Source organism: Salvelinus fontinalis, chromosome 38 (genome assembly GCF_029448725.1).
Source record: "Salvelinus fontinalis isolate EN_2023a chromosome 38, ASM2944872v1, whole genome shotgun sequence".
NCBI classification, from domain to species: Eukaryota; Metazoa; Chordata; class Actinopteri; order Salmoniformes; family Salmonidae; genus Salvelinus; species Salvelinus fontinalis.
The window spans coordinates 7344860-7364859 of NC_074702.1; the positions used below are offsets into that span (position 1 = coordinate 7344860).

Consider the following 20000-nt stretch of genomic DNA (forward strand, 5'->3'; position numbering starts at 1 on the left):
GCCGGTGCTCTAATTCAACGTGACTCAGAACAAGTCATACAGATGAGGAGGTTATGAGAGGAATTCTGTGACTGACAGACCAACGGACCCCCTGGATAGCTCATACTAACCCCCACCCCACTACTCTAAAAAGGTTTACCACAAAACCTTGCAAGTCCTACTTTACAAAAGGCTTTTCTAAACCGCATTTTCCAATGGAGCAGAAGTTGTGTTGATGTTTGGTTTCCCTGGTGTTGCAGTAGGGTGTCTGTCTGTCTGTCTGTCTGTCTGTCTGTCATCCATGTCTTTACTAGATTGTCTCTGAGCTTGAATGACAGCTGGAGTCTGGCTGGCTAATATCTGTTACCACAGTGATGAAGGCGGAGAGAGAGGAGGATTGAGAGAGGGAGAGAGAAAGAGGTAAGGCAGATTTATAGATTGAAAGGGGGGGACAGAGTGAAAGAGAGAGAGAGACAGACCATTGTGTGTGTAGTGTGAAAAGTCTCTGTTACAAATCCACACTTGGCTGTTTAGTCAGACTACTGATACTAGCTGGGTCCTATCTGCTTGTCTGCTGCTGCTTCTCACTCAATTCAATTTAACGGCTTTATTGGCATGGTCAACATATGTTAACATTGCCAAAGCAAGTGAAGTAGATAATAAACAAAAGCGAAATGAATAGTAAACATTACACTCAAAGAAGTTACAAAATAATAAAGACATTTCAAATGTCATGTTATGTCTATATACAGTGTTGTAACGATGTGCAAATAGTTAAATAAATAAACATAAATATGGGTTGTATTTACATTGGTGTTTGTTCTTCACTGGTTGCCCTTTTCTTGTGGCAACAGGTCACAAATCTCGCTGCTGTGATGGTACACTGTGGTATTTCACCCAGTAGATATGGGAGTTTATCAAAATTGGATTTGTCTTCAAATTCTTTGTGGATCTGTGTTATCTGAGGGAAATATGTGTCTCTAATATGGTCATACATTTGGCAGGAGGTTAGGAAGTGCAGCTCAGTTTCCACCTCATTTTGTTGGCAGTGTGCACATAGCCTGTCTTCTCTTGAGAGCCAGGTCTGCCTACGGCAGCCTTTCTCAATAGCAAGGCTATGTTCACTAAGTCTGTACAAAGTCAAAGCTTTCCTTAAGTTTGGGTCAGTCACAGAGGTCAGGTATTCTGCCACTGTGTATTCTCTGTTTTGGACCAAATAGCGTTCTGCTCTGCATATATTATTTGGTGTTTTACGTTGTACACAGAGGATATTTTTGCAGAATTCTGCATGCAGAGTCTCAATTTGGTGTTTGTCCAATTTTGTGAATTCTTGGTTGGTGAGTGGACCCCAGACCTCACAACCATAATGGGTTTTATAACTCTAGAGCAACTGTGTTTAGATGGAATTTGTATTTGTGGTCCTGGCAACTGGACCTTTTTTGGAACACCATTATTTTTGTCTTACTGAAATTTACTGTCAGGGCCCAGGTCTGACAGAATCTGTGCAGAATATCTAGATGCTGCTGTAGGCCCTCCTTGGTTGGGGACAGAAGCACCAGATCATCAGCAAACTGTAGACATTTGACTTCAGATTCTAGCAGGGGGAGGCCAGGTGCTGCAGACTGTTCTAGTGCCCTCGCCAATTAGTTGATATATCTGTTAAAGAGGGTGGGGCTTAAGCTGCATCCCTGTCTCACCCCACGGACCTGTGGAAAGAAATGTGTTTTTTTTCCAATTTTAGCTGATCACTTGTTTGTGTACATGGATTTTATGTCGTATGTTTTTCCCCCAACACCGCTTTCCATCAATTTGTATAGCAGACCCACATGCCAAATTGAGTCAAAGGCTTTTTTGAAATCAACAAAGCGTGAGAAGACTTTGCCTTTGTTTTGGTTTGTTTGTTTGTCAATTAGGGTGTGCAGGGTGAATACGTGGTCTGTCGTATGGTAATTTGGTAAAAAGCCAATTTGACATTTGCTCAGTATATTGTTTTCACTGAGGAAATGTACGAGTCTGCTGTTAATGGTAATGCAGAGGATTTTCCCAAGGTTGCTGTTGACGCATATCCCACGGTAGTTATTGGGGTCAAATTTGTCTCCACGTTTGTGGATTGGGGTGATCAGGCCTTGGTTCCAAATATTGGGTAAGATGCCAGAGCTAAGGATGATGTTAAAGAGTTTAAGTATAGCCAAGTGGAATTTGTTGTCTGAATAATTTATCATTTCATTGAGGATACCATCAACACCAATTAATTAATTGAAAATGAGACATGGCAATCTGGAACAAAGGCAATTTTTAAACAATGGATGAGCTTTTCTTAGTAATCTACTTGAGAACCATTTAGGGTTCAAATCAAATCAATCAAAGTTTATTTGTCACGTGCGCCGAATACAACAGTGAAATGCTTACTTACAGGCTCTAACCAATAGTGCGAAAAAAAGTTATGTGTGTGTGTGTAGGTAAGTAAAGAAATAAAACAACAGTAAAAATACATTTGAAAAGTAAGAGTAGCAAGGCTATATACAGACACCGGTTAGTCAGGCTTATTGAGGTAGTATGTACAGTGGGGAGAAGAAGTATTTGATACACTGCCGATTTTGCAGTGCAAATGAATTACCTAAAAATCATACAATGTGATTTTCTGGATTTTTGTTTTAGATTCCGTCTCTCACAGTTGAAGTGTACCTATGATAAAAATTACAGACCTCTACATGCTTTGTAAGTAGGAAAACCTGCAAAATCGGCAGTGTATCAAATACTTCTTCTCCCCACTGTACATGTAGGTATGGTTAAAGTGTCTATGCATATATGATGAACAGAGAGTAGCAGTAGCATAAAAGGAGGGGTTGGCGGGAGGTGGGACATAATGCAGATAGTTCAGTTAGCCAATGTGCGGGAGCACTGGTTGGTCGGGTCAATTGAGGTACTATGTACATGGACATATGTTTAAAGTGACTATGTATATAAGATAAACAGAGAGTAGCAGCAGCGTAAAAGAGGGGTTGGGGGGTCACACAATGTAAATTGTCCGGGTAACCATTGGTTACCTGTTCAGAAGTCTTATGGCTTGGGGGTAAAAACTGTTGAGAAGCCTTTTTGTCCTAGACTTGGCACTCCGGTAACGCTTGCCATGCGGTAGTAGAGAGAACAGTCTATGACTGGGGTGGCTGGGGTCTTTAACAATTTTTAGGGCCTTCCTCTGACAGCGCCTGGTGTAGAGGTCCTGGATGGCAGGCAGCTTTGCCCCAGTGATGTACTGGGCCGTACGCACTACCCTCTGAAGTGCCTTGCGGTCGGAGGCCGAGCAGTTGCCGTACCAGGCAGTGATGCAACCGGTCAGGATGGTCTCGATGTTGCAGCTGTAGAACCTTTTGAGGATCTCAGGACCCATGCCAAATCATTTTTGAAGTTGAAGTAAAACTTTTGAATAAGTGAAGCTTTTAGAGAGAGGTTTAGTGCTTTTATATTTAATCATCTCAATTCACCCAATTCATATTCATTATATAGATAGGCGTGCTTTATTTTGTCTGGTTTAGCGTCCCAGATAAAGCAAAATATTTTTTGCTCATATGATTTGAAAAACGAATCATCAGGAGTTGGCAGCGCCATAAGTAAGTGAGTAAACTGAGATATGACTAAGGAGTTAATCAGGGCATTTTTTCCATAAATAGACATGGTTGCAGGTTCTTGTCTATGTTTCTTTTGTTTTTTTTTCAAGTTTTCTATTGAAATTCTTTGTGGAGAGTTTATTTATATATTTTGTGATATGAATACCAATTATGTCTACTTCACCATCAGCCCATTTTATAGGTAAACTGCAGGGTAATGTAAAAGTTTTTTTTTTAAAGATCCAATACGTAATATTGTACACTTATCATAATTAGGTTGTAGTTCAGAGAGTACAGAAACGTTATCTAGATCTTCAATGAGACATTGCAGGGATCTAGCTTGCGGACTTAACATAAAACTTGAGTCATAGGTGGAGTCATACATGGACACCTTTGTTTTTAAGCCTTGGATTTCTAATCCTCTAAAGTTGTTATTGGATCTGATTGGATCTAATAGCTAGCATTTCGATGGCCATAACGAATAGATATGGTGACAGCGGACACACTTGTTTAACTCCTCTTGACAATTCAATACTCTCTGAGAAGTAGCCGCTATTTACTATTTTACACCTGGGGTTGCTATACATTATTTTTGCCCATTTTATAAGAGAATCACCGAAATTGGAAAAAATCCAGGCATTTATAAATAAAATCCAGTCTTACTTTATCAAATGCCTTTTCAAAATCTGCTATAAATACCAGGCCTGGCTTCTTAGATGTTTCATGATGTTCTATTATTTCTAGTAGTTGTCGTATATTATCTCCAATGTATCATCCATGTAAAAAACCTGTCTGATCAGGATGAACAATACCTGGTAAAACCCTTTTTAATTCGGAGTGCAATGCATTTCGCTAGTCTTTTTGCATCACAACATTGAAGTGTAAGGAGCCTCCAGTTTTTTTTAGATAGACTGGGTCTTTATATTTGCCATCTGGGTCTTGTTTTAATAATAGAGGAAGCAGACATTCCTGCTGAGTACCTGACAGACTGCCATTTCTATAGGAGTAGTTAAAACAATCTAACAATGGAGCTTTAGGTATAACAAAAAAGGCTTGATATACCTATACCGGTATGCCATCAAGCTCTGGGGGTTTTCCAGACTGAAGGGAATTAATAGCCTCAAAAAGTTATTCCTCTGTAATTTGGCCTTTGCAGTGATCTTTCTGTACATTTGTTAATTTTCCATTTTTTATATTATTTGGAAAGAATTTCTTATCGTAATCTTCATTCAGTGGGAGAGGATGAGACAGAAAAGAGAACATCTGCCTAAAATATTTAGCTTCCTCTTTTAAAGTATTGGAGATTCAGGAAGAATTTTGTGCATTTTTCTCCATATTCCATCCACTTTGCTTTGTTTTTGTAATAGATTACAGTAGATCGTTCCTCGAGTTCTTTTTGTTTTTCCTCTAACTTGTTTTGAATCTCTGTAGTATTGTATTTTGCTATCTACCTGTACTATTAGTTAATGGATTTTCCTTGTTAGTCTTGTCTCTTCAGCCAGAAACAGCTTTTTTGTTATTGATGAATATTGAATTGAATGACCTCTGATGGTACATTTAAAGGTATCCCAAACAATAAGGGGATTTGCTGAACCTATATTATCCTCTACTTCATCACCCTCCCGGATCCGGGATCCTCCTCATCAAAAAAGCTGACTAGCATAGCCTAGCCTAACGGGACAGGGATATCATATAATATAATTTTCATGAAATCACAAGTCCAATACAGCAAATGAAAGATAAACATCTTGTGAATCCAGCCATCATTTCCGATTTTTAAAATGTTTTACAGCGAAAACACAATATGTATTTCTATTAGCTAACCACAATAGCCAAACACACAACCGCATATTTTCACCATGTTTCCACCGCATAGGTAGCTTTCACAAAACCGACAAAATAGAGATAAAATTAGTCACTAACCAAGAAACAACTTCATCAGATGACAGTCTTATAACATGTTATACAATACATTTATGTTTTGTTCGAAAATGTGCATATTTGAGGTATAAATCATAGTTTTACATTGCAGCCACCATCAAAAATAGCACCAAAGCAGCCAGAATAATTACAGAGAGCAACGTGAAATACATAAATACTCATCATAAAACATTTATGAAAAATACATGGTGTACAGCAAATGAAAGATAAACATCTTGTGAATCCAGCCAATATTTCCAATTCTTAAGTGTTTTACAGTGAAAACACAATATAGAATTATATTAGCTTACCACAATAGCCAAACACACAAACACATTTATTCACCGCAAAGGTAGCTTTCGCAAAAATCAGCAAAAGATATAAAATTAATCACTAACCACTAACTTCATCAGATGACAGTCTTATAACATCATGTTATACAATACATTTATGTTTTGTTCGAAAATGTGCATATTTAGAGCTGCAAATCGTGGTTATACATTGTGAATCCGTAGCAACGATTCACTAGAATCTCCGGAGATATTTTGGACACTCACCTAATCTGACCAAAGAACTCATCATAAACTTTACATAAAAATACTTGTTGTATGGCAAATGAAAGATACACTGGTTCTTAATGCAACCGCTGTGTTAGATTTTTTTAAATAACTTTACCACAACATACAGCTTGGGTTATTTTGAGACAGTGCTCACCAACACGGCGGAGAATAGACATCAACATATTACACAGAAATACGAAATAACATCATAAATGTTGTCTTACTTTTGCTGAGCTTCCATCAGAATGTTGTACAAGGAGTCCTATTTCCAGAATAAATCGTTGTTTGGTTTTAGAATGTCCATTTCTTCTGTCGAATTTGCGCCACAATGTTAGCCAAGGTTGCTAACATTTTCATCCTCTCTTGGCGCAAAGAACGGAAAACTCCAAAAGTCCCAATAAACGTTGAATAAACTGATAAAACTCGGTTGAAAAAACCTACTTTATGATGTTATTATCATATGTATCAAATAAAATCCGAGCCGGAGATATTCGCCGTGTATACCGAACGCTTTTCAGAAGACAATGTCGAGGTCCCTCGCGCGCCGTCGAAGACAAAGAAAATACCGGACCTGTCACTCCAAAAGCTCTTGTTCGGCCTCAGATCAAGCTAGACACCCCATTCCACCTTCCACTGCCTGTTGACATCTAGTGGAAGGCGTATGAAGTGCATGCATATCGATAAATAAAAGCCAGTTGAATAGGCAGGCCCTGAAACAGAGCCTCGTTTTCAGATTTTTCACTTCCTGTGTGGAAGTTTGCTGCAAAATGAGTTCTGTTTTACTCACAGATATAATTCAAACAGTTTTAGAAACTTGAGAGTGTTTTCTATCCAATAGTAATAATAATATGCATATTGTATGATCTAGAACAGAGTACGAGGCTGTTTCATTGGGGCACGATTTTTTCCAAAGTGAAAACAACGCCCCCGTATTGACAAGAAGATTTATACTGGAAAAATTATTATAAATAATTTCGTCTCTTTTGTCCTGCAGTAAACTTTGATTGAATTTCCAATATCCCCGTCCATGTGGAAAATCTATAATAGTTATGTGAAGGCCAATTAGATGATGATCTGATCGCATTCTGTCTCCTATTAAAACTTAACCTTTGATGAAAGAGACAAGAAAGTAGTCAAGACGACTAGCTTGATTAAGTCTCCTCCATGTATATCTCACGAGGTCTGGGTTTTTTAGTCTCCAAATCCACTATTTCTAATGTGTCCATAATATTTGTGATTTTCTTAAGGGCACGGTGATGATAGTAGAGTGATTACCTTTACGGTCCATTGAGGTACTTAACACTGTGTTATAGTCTCCTACCATAATGATATAATCATTTGTTGCCTGTAAGTTCAATAAATTGGTATGAATGTTTTCGAAGAAGTATGGAACATCCTGATTTGGACCATATAGGTTAATGAGCCAAATGTATTTTTCGTCCACTTTCATATACAAAAAGATCCACCTTCCTTGCGGATCATTCCTGACCATTTGCATTTTTTTTCCTCTGTCCATGACAGAAAATTATTTCACCATCCCATTTCTTTTTCCACACAACTTCATCTAAGGATGTAGAGTGAGTTTCCTGTAAGCAGTATATGTTATATTCCTTTTCTTTTAGTCACGTAAAGACTGATCTTCTTTTTTATAATCTGCTAAACCATTACAATTATAACTGGCTACTTATTTCACCCCTTACCATAACTAGATACTATTCTCGATTAATTATTGCAATAATGAAGCCGGTCGACGACCCACCTGTAGGTGATTTGTTGAGAGCCCAACAAGCTGATTTGAGACACAAGATTTTATAGCAAAGTCCATCCTCCTGAATGTTCATGACAAACAACAGATGTATGGAATGGGTCACACGGTTAGGATTTTTATGAAAGATACTAATAATTTACAGCAGACTGTATCTGCTGTAAAGACTGTTCTCATTGTGTAGAAACCAGTGTCTGGCCCCCAAAACAAAGTTCCTCTCATCATTATCCATACCCGAGCCATCTCCACCCTGGTACCTCCCGGCACAAACAAAACAACAACCATTTGATGCAATAACAGTATTATTAACACAATCTTGTAATTTCTCGATGATATGTGTGTGCGTTTTTTTGTTTGTGTTAGTGTGTGTTTGTGTGTGTGCGTGTGCGGGGGTAGGTGAAAGGCAAAAGCAAGAGCTGACTTTGCGTCTTTGTCTGTCCAATAAAATATTCAAATCTCAAAATAATTAAAGCTGAAATCTGTTATCAGCGTCCTCCATTACGGCCCTGTGTGTCCTCCTTGCGGGCTCAGTATGCTCTCCAGGCCCCCGCTCAGCATGGGGGCTGATACAGACCACAGAAACTAAATCTTAAACACACACACCCTGTCAGAACAAAGAAGTAAACTGTGTGTCTCAATGTCGGACGGTTTGGGGTTGGAGGACACACCCAAGGATGGTGAGACGTGCATAAGGAGGCTGATCTCTCTACCTTTCTCTCTATTTCACTGTTCCTATGCTTTTTATTCTTCTCTGCTCATCTCTGCCATCCGTCTATTTTCACTTCCTGTTTCTATCCCTCTTTCCTCTCTCTTTCTCCCCCTTTCTATCTCTTCTCCCCTGCTGTTTGTATTACTGTAACAGAATGTCTGTTAGTCATCTAAAACCCAGTTCCCCTTCTCTCTGTCTCTCACTTTCTCTCCCTTCCCATCTCTCTCCATTCCTCTCTCTCTCTCCATTCCTCTCTCTCTCTCCATTCCTTTCTCTCTCCATTCTTCTCTCTCCCCATTCCTCTCTCTCTCCATTCTTCTCTCTCTCCATTCCTTTCTCTCTCCATTCTTCTCTCTCCCCATTCCTCTCTCTCTCCATTCTTCTCTCTCTCCATTCCTCTCTCTCTCCATTCCTCTCTCTCTCCATTCTTCTCTCTCTCCATTCCTCTCTCTCTCTCTCCATTCTTCTCTCTCTCCATTCCCATCTCTCTCCATTCCTCTCTCTCTCTCCATTCCTCTCTCTCTCCATTCCTCTCTCTCTCCATTCTTCTCTCTCTCCATTCCCATCTCTCTCCATTCCTCTCTCTCTCCATTTCTCTCTCTCTCCATTCCTCTCTCTCTCCATTCTTCTCTCTCTCCATTCCTCTCTCTCCATTATTCTCTCTCGCCATTCCTCTCTCTCCATTCCTCTCTCTCTCCATTCTTCTCTCTCTCTATTCCCATCTCTCTCCATTCCTCTCTCTCTCCATTCCTCTCTCTCCATTCCTCTCTCTCCATTCCTCTCTCTCCATTCCTCTTTCTCTCCATTCCTCTCTCTCTCCATTCCTCTCTCTCTCCATTCCTCTCTCTCCATTCCTCTCTCTCTCCATTCTTCTCTCTCTCCATTCCTCTCTCTCTCCATTCCTCTCTCTCTCCATTCTTCTCTCTCTCCATTCCTCTCTCTCCATTCTTCTCTCTCTCCATTCCCATCTCTCTCCATTCCTCTCTCTCTCCATTCTTCTCTCTCTCCATTCCCATCTCTCTCCATTCTTCTCTCTCTCCATTCTTCTCTCTCTCCATTCCCCTCTCTCCACTCTTCTCTCTCTCCATTCTTCTCTCTCTCCATTCTTCTCTCTCTCCATTCCCATCTCTCTCCATTCTTCTCTCTCTCCATTCCTCTCTCTCTCCATTCTTCTCTCTCTCCATTCCCATCTCTCTCCATTCTCCTCTCTCTCCATTCCTCTCTCTCTCCATTCTTCTCTCTCTCCATTCCCATCGCTCTCCATTCTTCTCTCTCTCCATTCCTCTCTCTCCATTCCTCTCTCTCTCCATTCTTCTCTCTCTCCATTCCCATCTCTCTCCATTCCTCTCTCTCTCCATTCCCATCTCTCTCCATTCTTCTCTCTCTCCATTCCTCTCTCTCTCCATTCCTCTCTCTCTCCATTCTTCTCTTTCTCCATTCTTCTCTCTCTCCATTCTTCTCTCTCTCCATTCCACTTTCTCTCCATTCCTCTTTCTCTCCATTCCTCTCTCTCTCCATTCCTCTCTCTCTCCATTCCTCTCTCTCCATTCCTCTCTCTCTCCATTCTTCTCTCTCCATTCCCATCTCTCCATTCTTCTCTCTCTCCATTCCTCTCTCTCCATTCCTCTTTCTCCATTCCTCTCTCTCTCCATTCCCATCTCTCTCCATTCTTCTCTCTCTCCATTCTTCTCTCTCTCCATTCCTCTCTCTCTCCATTCCTCTCTCTCTCCATTCCTCTCTCTCTCCATTCTTCTCTCTCTCCATTCCCATCTCTCTCCATTCTCCTCTCTCTCCATTCCTCTCTCTCTCCATTCTTCTCTCTCTCCATTCCCATCGCTCTCCATTCTTCTCTCTCTCCAATCCTCTCTCTCCATTCCTCTCTCTCCATTCTTCTCTCTCTCCATTCCTCTCTCTCTCCATTCAACGGGACAACAGTAACAACAATAACTAAGTGTCAAAATAACCATACATTCAACAATAACAATAAACATACAGTAGAGTACATGTGCAGGTTGATTGGTCTGTCAGACACTGTCCCTCAACTTATGGCAGGCAGCAATGTAGTGCGCTGCCAACCCACAGCTCTCTGCGTCCTCCCCCAACAGGACGGGTAGCCTATCCTCATCAGAGAGGTCTTTGAAACCTTGAATAAGAGTTTCAAATTTGGGGAAATGACACTCTCTAATTGTTTTATATTTTTGACATTTTGTCAGGAAATGCAGCTCCGTCTCAGGTTCTGCTGTTGTGCAGTGGTTGCACAGCCTTTCCTCTACAGGGAGCCAGGTTTTCCTGTGTCTACCCTTCTCAATGGCATTCCTCTCTCTCTCCATTCCTCTCTCTCTCCATTCTTCTCTCTCTCCAATCCTCTCTCTCCATTCCCATCTCTCTCCATTCTTCTCTCTCTCCATTCCTCTCTCTCTCCATTCTTCTCTCTCTCCATTCCCATCGCTCTCCATTCCTCTCTCTCCATTCCTCTCTCTCTCCATTCTTCTCTCTCTCCATTCCCATCGCTCTCCATTCTTCTCTCTCTCCATTCCTCTCTCTCCATTCCTCTCTCTCTCCATTCTTCTCTCTCTCCATTCCCATCTCTCTCCATTCCTCTCTCTCTCCATTCCCATCTCTCTCCATTCTTCTCTCTCTCCATTCCTCTCTCTCTCCATTCCTCTCTCTCTCCATTCCTCTCTCTCTCCATTCTTCTCTCTCTCCATTCTTCTCTCTCTCCATTCTTCTCTCTCTCCATTCCACTTTCTCTCCATTCCGATTCTCTCCATTCCTCTCTCTCTCCATTCCTCTCTCTCTCCATTCCTCTCTCTCCATTCCTCTCTCTCTCCATTCTTCTCTCTCCATTCCCATCTCTCCATTCTTCTCTCTCTCCATTCCTCTCTCTCCATTCCTCTTTCTCCATTCCTCTCTCTCTCCATTCCCATCTCTCTCCATTCTTCTCTCTCTCCAATCCTCTCTCTCCAATCCTCTCTCTCCATTCCTCTCTCTCTCCATTCTTCTCTCTCTCCATTCCCATCTCTCTCCATTCCTCTCTCTCCATTCCCATCTCTCTCCATTCCTCTCTCTCTCCATTCTTCTCTCTCTCCATTCTCTCTCTCCATTCTTCTCTCTCTCCATTCCACTTTCTCTCCATTCCTCTCTCTCTCCATTCCTCTCTCTCTCCATTCTTCTCTCTCTCCATTCTTCTCTCTCTCCATTCCACTTTCTCTCCATTCCTCTTTCTCTCCATTCCTCTCTCTCTCCATTCCTCTCTCTCTCCATTCCTCTCTCTCCATTCCTCTCTCTCTCCATTCTTCTCTCTCCATTCCCATCTCTCCATTCTTCTCTCTCCATTCCCATCTCTCCATTCTTCTCTCTCTCCATTCCTCTCTCTCCATTCCACTTTCTCTCCATTCCTCTTTCTCTCCATTCCTCTCTCTCTCCATTCCCATCTCTCTCCATTCTTCTCTCTCTCCATTCTTCTCTCTCTCCATTCTTCTCTCTCTCCAGTCCCATCTCTCTCCATTCTTCTCTCTCTCCAGTCCCATCTCTCTCCATTCTTCTCTCTCTCCATTCTTCTCTCTCTCCATTCCTCTCTCTCTCATTCCCGTCTCTCTCCATTCTTCTCTCTCTCCATTCTTCTCTCTCTCCATTCTTCTCTCTCTCCATTCTTCTCTCTCCAGTCCCATCTCTCTCCATTCTTCTCTCTCTCCATTCTTCTCTCTCTCCTTTCCTCTCTCTCTCCATTCTTCTCTCTCTCCATTCCTCTCTCTCTCCATTCCTCTCTCTCTCCATTCTTCTCTCTCTCCATTCTTCTCTCTCTCCTTTCCTCTCTCTCTCCATTCCCCTCTCTCTCCATTCCACTTTCTCTCCATTCCTCTCTCTCTCCATTCCTCTCTCTCTCCATTCTTCTCTCTCTCCATTCCACTTTCTCTCCATTCCTCTTTCTCTCCATTCCTCTCTCTCTCCATTCCTCTCTCTCTCCATTCCTCTCTCTCCATTCCTCTCTCTCTCCATTCTTCTCTCTCCATTCCCATCTCTCCATTCTTCTCTCTCTCCATTCCTCTCTCTCCATTCCACTTTCTCTCCATTCCTCTTTCTCTCCATTCCTCTCTCTCTCCATTCCCATCTCTCTCCATTCTTCTCTCTCTCCATTCTTCTCTCTCTCCATTCTTCTCTCTCTCCAGTCCCATCTCTCTCCATTCTTCTCTCTCTCCAGTCCCATCTCTCTCCATTCTTCTCTCTCTCCATTATTCTCTCTCTCCATTCCTCTCTCTCTCATTCCCGTCTCTCTCCATTCTTCTCTCTCTCCATTCTTCTCTCTCTCCATTCTTCTCTCTCTCCATTCTTCTCTCTCTCCAGTCCCATCTCTCTCCATTCTTCTCTCTCTCCATTCTTCTCTCTCTCCTTTCCTCTCTCTCTCCATTCCCGTCTCTCTCCATTCTTCTCTCTCTCCATTCTTCTCTCTCTCCATTCCTCTCTCTCTCCATTCCTCTCTCTCCATTCTTCTCTCTCTCCATTCTTCTCTCTCTCCTTTCCTCTCTCTCTCCATTCCCGTCTCTCTCCATTCTTCTCTCTCTCCATTCTTCTCTCTCTCCATTCTTCTCTCTCTCCATTCTTCTCTCTCTCCATTCCTCTCTCTCTCATTCCCGTCTCTCTCCATTCTTCTCTCTCTCCGTTCTTCTCTCTCTCCATTCTTCTCTCTCTCCATTCTTCTCTCTCTCCAGTCCCATCTCTCTCCATTCTTCTCTCTCTCCATTCTTCTTTCTCTCCATTCCTCTCTCTCTCCATTCCTCTCTCTCTCCATTCTTCTCTCTCTCCATTCTTCTCTCTCTCCAGTCCCATCTCTCTCCATTCTTCTCTCTCTCCAGTCCCATCTCTCTCCATTCTTCTCTCTCTCCATTCTTCTCTCTCTCCTTTCCTCTCTCTCTCCATTCCCGTCTCTCTCCATTCTTCTCTCTCTCCATTCTTCTCTCTCTCCATTCCTCTCTCTCTCATTCCTCTCTCTCTCCATTCTTCTCTCTCTCCATTCCTCTTTCTCTCCATTCCTCTTTCTCTCCATTCCTCTCTCTCTCCATTCCTCTCTCTCTCCATTCCTCTCTCTCTCCATTCCTCTCTCTCTCCATTCCTCTCTCTCTCCATTCCTCTCTCTCTCCATTCCTCTCTCTCTCCATTCCTCTCTCTCTCCATTCCTCTCTCTCTCCATTCCTCTCTCTCTCCATTCCTCTCTCTCTCCATTCCTCTTTCTCTCCATTCCTCTTTCTCTCCATTCCTCTCTCTCTCCATTCCTCTCTCTCTCCATTCTTCTCTCTCTCCATTCTTCTCTCTCTCCATTCCTCTCTCTCTCCATTCCTCTTTCTCTTCATTCCTCTCTCTCTCCATTCCTCTTTCTCTCCATTTCTCCCTCACTCTCCCCCTATTCCTTGTTTGTTGATGTTTAATGCCAGTACGTGTGTGTGTGTGAAAGAGAGAGTGTGTGTGTGTGGCTGACCAGCTGTTTGGCGTCTGCTTGGTCATGTGACTGGTGTCGCTATCTCACACTCACACACACACAGATACGCATGGGCATACACATACAGACACACACTTTCAGATTCTTAATACACAAAATCCTCTACTTGGTCTCTGTATACCCCCGAGATAAACTTTGAAAAACTCCATCTCTTAGTCAGTGGAAAAACTATCCCCGCCTCCACAGCACTGGCTGTTGATTGGGTGCTGACAGGCGGTTGGAGGTGATTGATTGCTCACTGGGCCAATGTTGGGAGTGAGTCTGTTGAGGTGCAGCGCGCTGGTGTTTATTATAGATTTTAGTGTCACTCCCGATGCTCCAACTAATACACATCCAGGGAAGTACAGAGTCTGATATTGGGGTAGAGCCAGGCGTTCCCATAGATACAGTAGCTCAGCAGAGCATAAAACACCCTGATGCAGCATTAATGGTTGCACCAAACACCTAACAACTCAACTGACACCAATAAAGAACTTACCAGCGTAGGTAGAGGGCAGTGTGTTACTGTGTGTGTGTTATGTCTGGGTTGTCCTTCCTGTTGTCTAGTGTTTGGATGTCAAATCAAATCCAATTTTATTAGTCACATTCTTCATTAACAACAAGTGTAGACTAACAGTGAAATGCGGACTTAGGGGTCCTTCCCAACAATACAGAGAGAATAATAGAATAATAATAACACAAAGAATAAATACACAATGACTAACGATAACTTGGCTATATACACGTGGTACCAGTACAGAGTCATGATAACTTGGCTATATACACTGGGTACCAGTACTGAGTCATGATAACTTGGCTATATACACTTGGTACCAGTACTGAGTCATGATAACTTGGCTATATACACTTGGTACCAGTACTGAGTCATGATAACTTGGCTATATACACTTGGTACCAGTACTGAGTCATGATAACTTGGCTATATACACGTGGTACCAGTACAGAGTCACGATAACTTGGCTATATACACGTGGTACCAGTACAGAGTCATGATAACTTGGCTATATACACGTGGTACCAGTACAGAGTCACGATAACTTGGGTGTATACACTTGGTACCAGTACCGAGTCATGATAACTTGGGTGTATACACTTGGTACCAGTACTGAGTCATGATAACTTGGCTATATACACGGGGTACCAGTACTGAGTCATGATAACTTGGCTATATACACTTGGTACCAGTACTGAGTCATGATAACTTGGCTATATACACTGGGTACCAGTACTGAGTCATGATAACTTGGCTATATACACGTGGTACCAGTACTGAGTCATGATAACTTGGCTATATACACTGGGTACCAGTACTGAGTCATGATAACTTGGCTATATACACTGGGTACCAGTACTGAGTCATGATGACTTGGCTATATACACGGAGTACCAGTACTGAGTCATGATAACTTGGCTATATACACGGAGTACCAGTACTGAGTCATGATAACTTGGCTATATACACTGGGTACCAGTACTGAGTCATGATAACTTGGCTATATACACTGGGTACCAGTACTGAGTCATGATAACTTGGCTATATACACTGGGTACCAGTACTGAGTCATGATAACTTGGCTATATACACGTGGTACCAGTACTGAGTCATGATAACTTGGCTATATACACTTGGTACCAGTACTGAGTCATGATAACTTGGCTATATACACGGAGTACCAGTACTGAGTCATGATAACTTGGCTATATACACTTGGTACCAGTACTGATTCATGATAACTTGGGTGTATACACTTGGTACCAGTACTGAGTCATGATAACTTGGCTATATACACTGGGTACCAGTACTGAGTCATGATAACTTGGCTATATACACTGGGTACCAGTACTGAGTCATGATAACTTGGCTATATACACTGGGTACCAGTACTGAGTCATGATAACTTGGCTATATACACTGGGTACCAGTACTGAGTCATGATAACTTGGCTATATACACGTGGTACCAGTACTGAGTAATGAAAACTTGGCTATATACACTGGGCACCAGTACTGGTCAGTGCATGCTCTGAGTACGTGTCCTGGTAATCCGTCTGGCCCCGCGGCCTTGTGAATGTTGACCTGTTTAAAGTTCTTACATACATCGGCTACGTCACGGAGCCCACTCATTTGTCCCTCTTGAGCCGTTCCTCTTCCGTGTCCCGGGAATTAGGGCCTGGTCTGAAATGAGCAGTACATCCACAGCTGCCAACCCGTTCAAGTAGAAATCTTCATCTACATGGAGGTTAGTGATCACTGTTCTGATGTCCAGAACCTCTTTTCAGTTATAGGAAATGATGGTGGAAATATTATATACAAAAATGATGAACTAAAATAAGTTAAGATCAGCTTAAAAAAGCACAAAATAAAATAATTGGTCAGGAGCCGGTAAGATGGCAGCTATCCACTGCAGCGCTGTGTGTACAGCTCATATATCTCTGTCCCAGATTGGGGCTGCAGTTTGTAACTCAATGGGGAATCTTAGGCTCAGTTTTGCTGAGAAAGCATTCATAGACTGACTGGCCCTTGTGTATTAGTCTCTCTCTCTCTTTCTGTTTCTCTCTCTGCCTGTTTCTCTTTTTTTCTGATTCTCTTTCACCCTGTCCCTTTCTTTTGTCGGCTCACTTTTCTGCTCATTCTCTCTCATTCTCTCTCTTTCTCAAGTACAAACACATCCACGACATGACCTTGAATGTTTAGAATTTTTTCAATTGTGTGTTTGTGTGATCGCGCGCGCGTGTGTGTGCACGCTGGAAGTAGTCCTCTATCAGTAGCAGCTGATAATTGGTGGTATGGATGCTCTGACACTTAGAGACAATCCTAGAGATAACCAGAGAATACTGTCATTTCATTAACACTCTTCCATCCCTTTAACCGACACAGAACTCTGAATTCATATTTGTAATTGTCTAACTTTTCTCCTCCTCTGTTTCCTCTTCTCCCCAGTGATCTTCTGTCTTCAAAGTACGTGGAGAGGCATATTTCAGAAAGTGGAAAGGCTGTCATCTTCAAAGTAAGAACCTGAGCCCCGTATGGAAATCTTTTCTCTGAATTAGAATGTTGTTTCAGGAATTAGATGGTTTGATGAGAACCTGCTGATAGGGTGCACTACGGTGTTGTGTCATTAACTACCAATGGTTGATCCTTAAAACTCTTCATCTGGGATTGGCAACATCCTCGTAGCTCGCTGACCGTACTGTAATCTGGACATCCACCTCTCTGTGCCATGGCCAGATTATAGTTAAACAGTTTAAAAGATTATTAGGTTATTAGGGGAATAATAATCCACACTTTACGGATTATTATCTCTTCCTGTTGTTACTAGGGGATACTTTATTATACATCAACAGTCTTTACAGTGGACAACTATGTAATAATGTTTATAAACAGCTGAGAAGCAGCAAGGTAGAATAACATTCTTTCTGATGGTAAGAAACCAAGAACAGATTTGTTCTGTCAGACGTGTAATACCATGTAGATTAGACCTGTCATGTAACATCAACACCATGTAGATTAGACCTGTCATGTAACATCAACACCATGTAGATTAGACCTGTCATGTAACATCAACACCATGTAGATTAGACCTGTCATGTAACATCGACACCATGTAGATTAGACCTGTCATGTAACATCACCACCATGTAGATTAGATCTGTCGTGTAACATCACCACCATGTAGATTAGACCTGTCATGTAACATCGACACCATGTAGATTAGATCTGTCATGTAACATCGACACCATGTAGATTAGACCTGTCATGTAACATCAACACCATGTAGATTAGATCTGTCATGTAACATCAACACCATGTAGATTAGATCTGTCATGTAACATCACCACCATGTAGATTAGACCTGTCATGTAACATCACCACCATGTAGATTAGACCTGTCATGTAACATCGACACCATGTAGATTAGACCTGTCATGTAACATCACCACCATGTAGATTAGACCTGTCATGTAACATCGACACCATGTAGATTAGACCTGTCATGTAACATCGACACCATGTAGATTAGACCTGTCATGTAACATCGACACCATGTAGATTAGACCTGCCATGTAACATCACCACCATGTAGATTAGACCTGTCATGTAACATCAACACCATGTAGATTAGATCTGTCATGTAACATCGACACCATGTAGATTAGACCTGTCATGTAACATCAACACCATGTAGATTAGACCTGTCATGTAACATCAACACCATGTAGATTAGATCTGTCATGTAACATCAACACCATGTAGATTAGATCTGTCATATAATATCGACACCATATAGTTTAGACCTGTCATGTAACATCGACACCATGTAGATTAGACCTGTCATATAACATCGACACCATGTAGATTAGACCTGTCATGTAACATCGACACCATGTAGATTAGACCTGTCATGTAACATCGACACCATGTAGATTAGACCTGTCATGTAACATCGACACCATGTAGATTAGATCTGTCATGTAACATCGACACCATGTAGATTAGACCTGTCATGTAACATCTACACCATGTAGATTAGATCTGTCATGTAACATCGACACCATGTAGATTAGACCTGTCATGTAACATCAACACCATGTAGATTAGATCTGTCATGTAACATCACCACCATGTAGATTAGACCTGTCATGTAACATCTACACCATGTAGATTAGATCTGTCATGTAACATCACCACCATGTAGATTAGACCTGTCATGTAACATCAACACCATGTAGATTAGACCTGTCATGTAACATCAACACCATGTAGATTAGACCTGTCATGTAACATCGACACCATGTAGATTAGATCTGTCATGTAACATCAACACCATGTAGATTAGACCTGTCATGTAACATCGACACCATGTAGATTAGATCTGTCATGTAACATCAACACCATGTAGATTAGACCTGTCATGTAACATCAACACCATGTAGATTGAGACCGTTCCTGAACCAACACTTGCACTTGACCACCCCCTTACTATCTCTGACTTTGCTGATAGCTACTTTCAGGACAAATGTACTTACTATGACTGAGATGTGTGGTTGTTCCACCTAGATATCTGAAGATAGATGCACTAACTGTAAGTCGCTCTGGATAAGAATGTCTGCTAAATGACTACAATGTTAAAAAAAAAAAAAAAAAAAAAGTGGGTGATTACAACAGCCCTGCAGCTTCCCGAGCACTGGTTTAGAGCCTGATGGACACTGGGACAGGTACATTCAATTGAGTCCCAATTCTACTTCAGCTGTTAATATTATATTGCAGCATGACAGGGTTTGTGAAGGCAAGGCAGGATGTACATTATGGTAAAGACCAGACTCAGCATAAGATAATCTCAATTCAATTCAAGGGGCTTTATTGGCATGGGAAACATGTGTTAACATTGCCAAAGCAAGTGAGGTAGATATTATACAAAAGTGAAATAAACAATACAAATTAACAGTAAACATTACACATACAGAAGTTTCAAAACAATAAAGACATTACAAATGTTATATTATATATATACAGTGTTGTAACAATGTACAAATGGTTAAAGCACACAAGTTAAAATAAATAAGCATAAATATGGGTTGTATTTACAATGGTGTTTGTTCTTCACTGGTTGCCCTTTTCTTGTGGCAACAGGTCACAAATCTTGCTGCTGTGATGGCACACTGTGGAATTTCTCCCAGTAGATATGGGAGTTTATCAAAATTGGATTTGTTTTCAAATTCTTTGTGGATCTGTGTAATCTGAGGGAAATATGTCTCTCTAATATGGTCATACATTGGGCAGGAGGTTAGGAAGTGCAGCTCAGTTTCCACCTCATTTTGTGGGCAGTGTGCACATAGCCTGTCTTCTCTTGAGAGCCATGTCTGCCTACGGCGGCCTTTCTCAATAGCAAGGCTATGCTCACTGAGTCTGTACATAGTCAAAGCTTTCCTTAAGTTTGGGTCAGTCACAGTGGTCAGGTATTCTG

The 20000-nt window shown here is 41.6% G+C and overlaps 1 protein-coding gene across 2 annotated transcripts in view; it reads left to right on the top strand.

The window, feature by feature from the left end:
* Positions 1-20000, top strand: part of LOC129837622 (disintegrin and metalloproteinase domain-containing protein 22-like) — a 143289-nt gene that overhangs the window by 28306 nt on the left and 94983 nt on the right. For both annotated transcript variants that reach the window (XM_055903930.1, XM_055903931.1), the window contains exon 4: positions 16976-17042. In XM_055903930.1, the coding sequence (XP_055759905.1) occupies positions 16976-17042 (67 nt within the window). The remainder of the gene's footprint in view (positions 1-16975; positions 17043-20000) is intronic.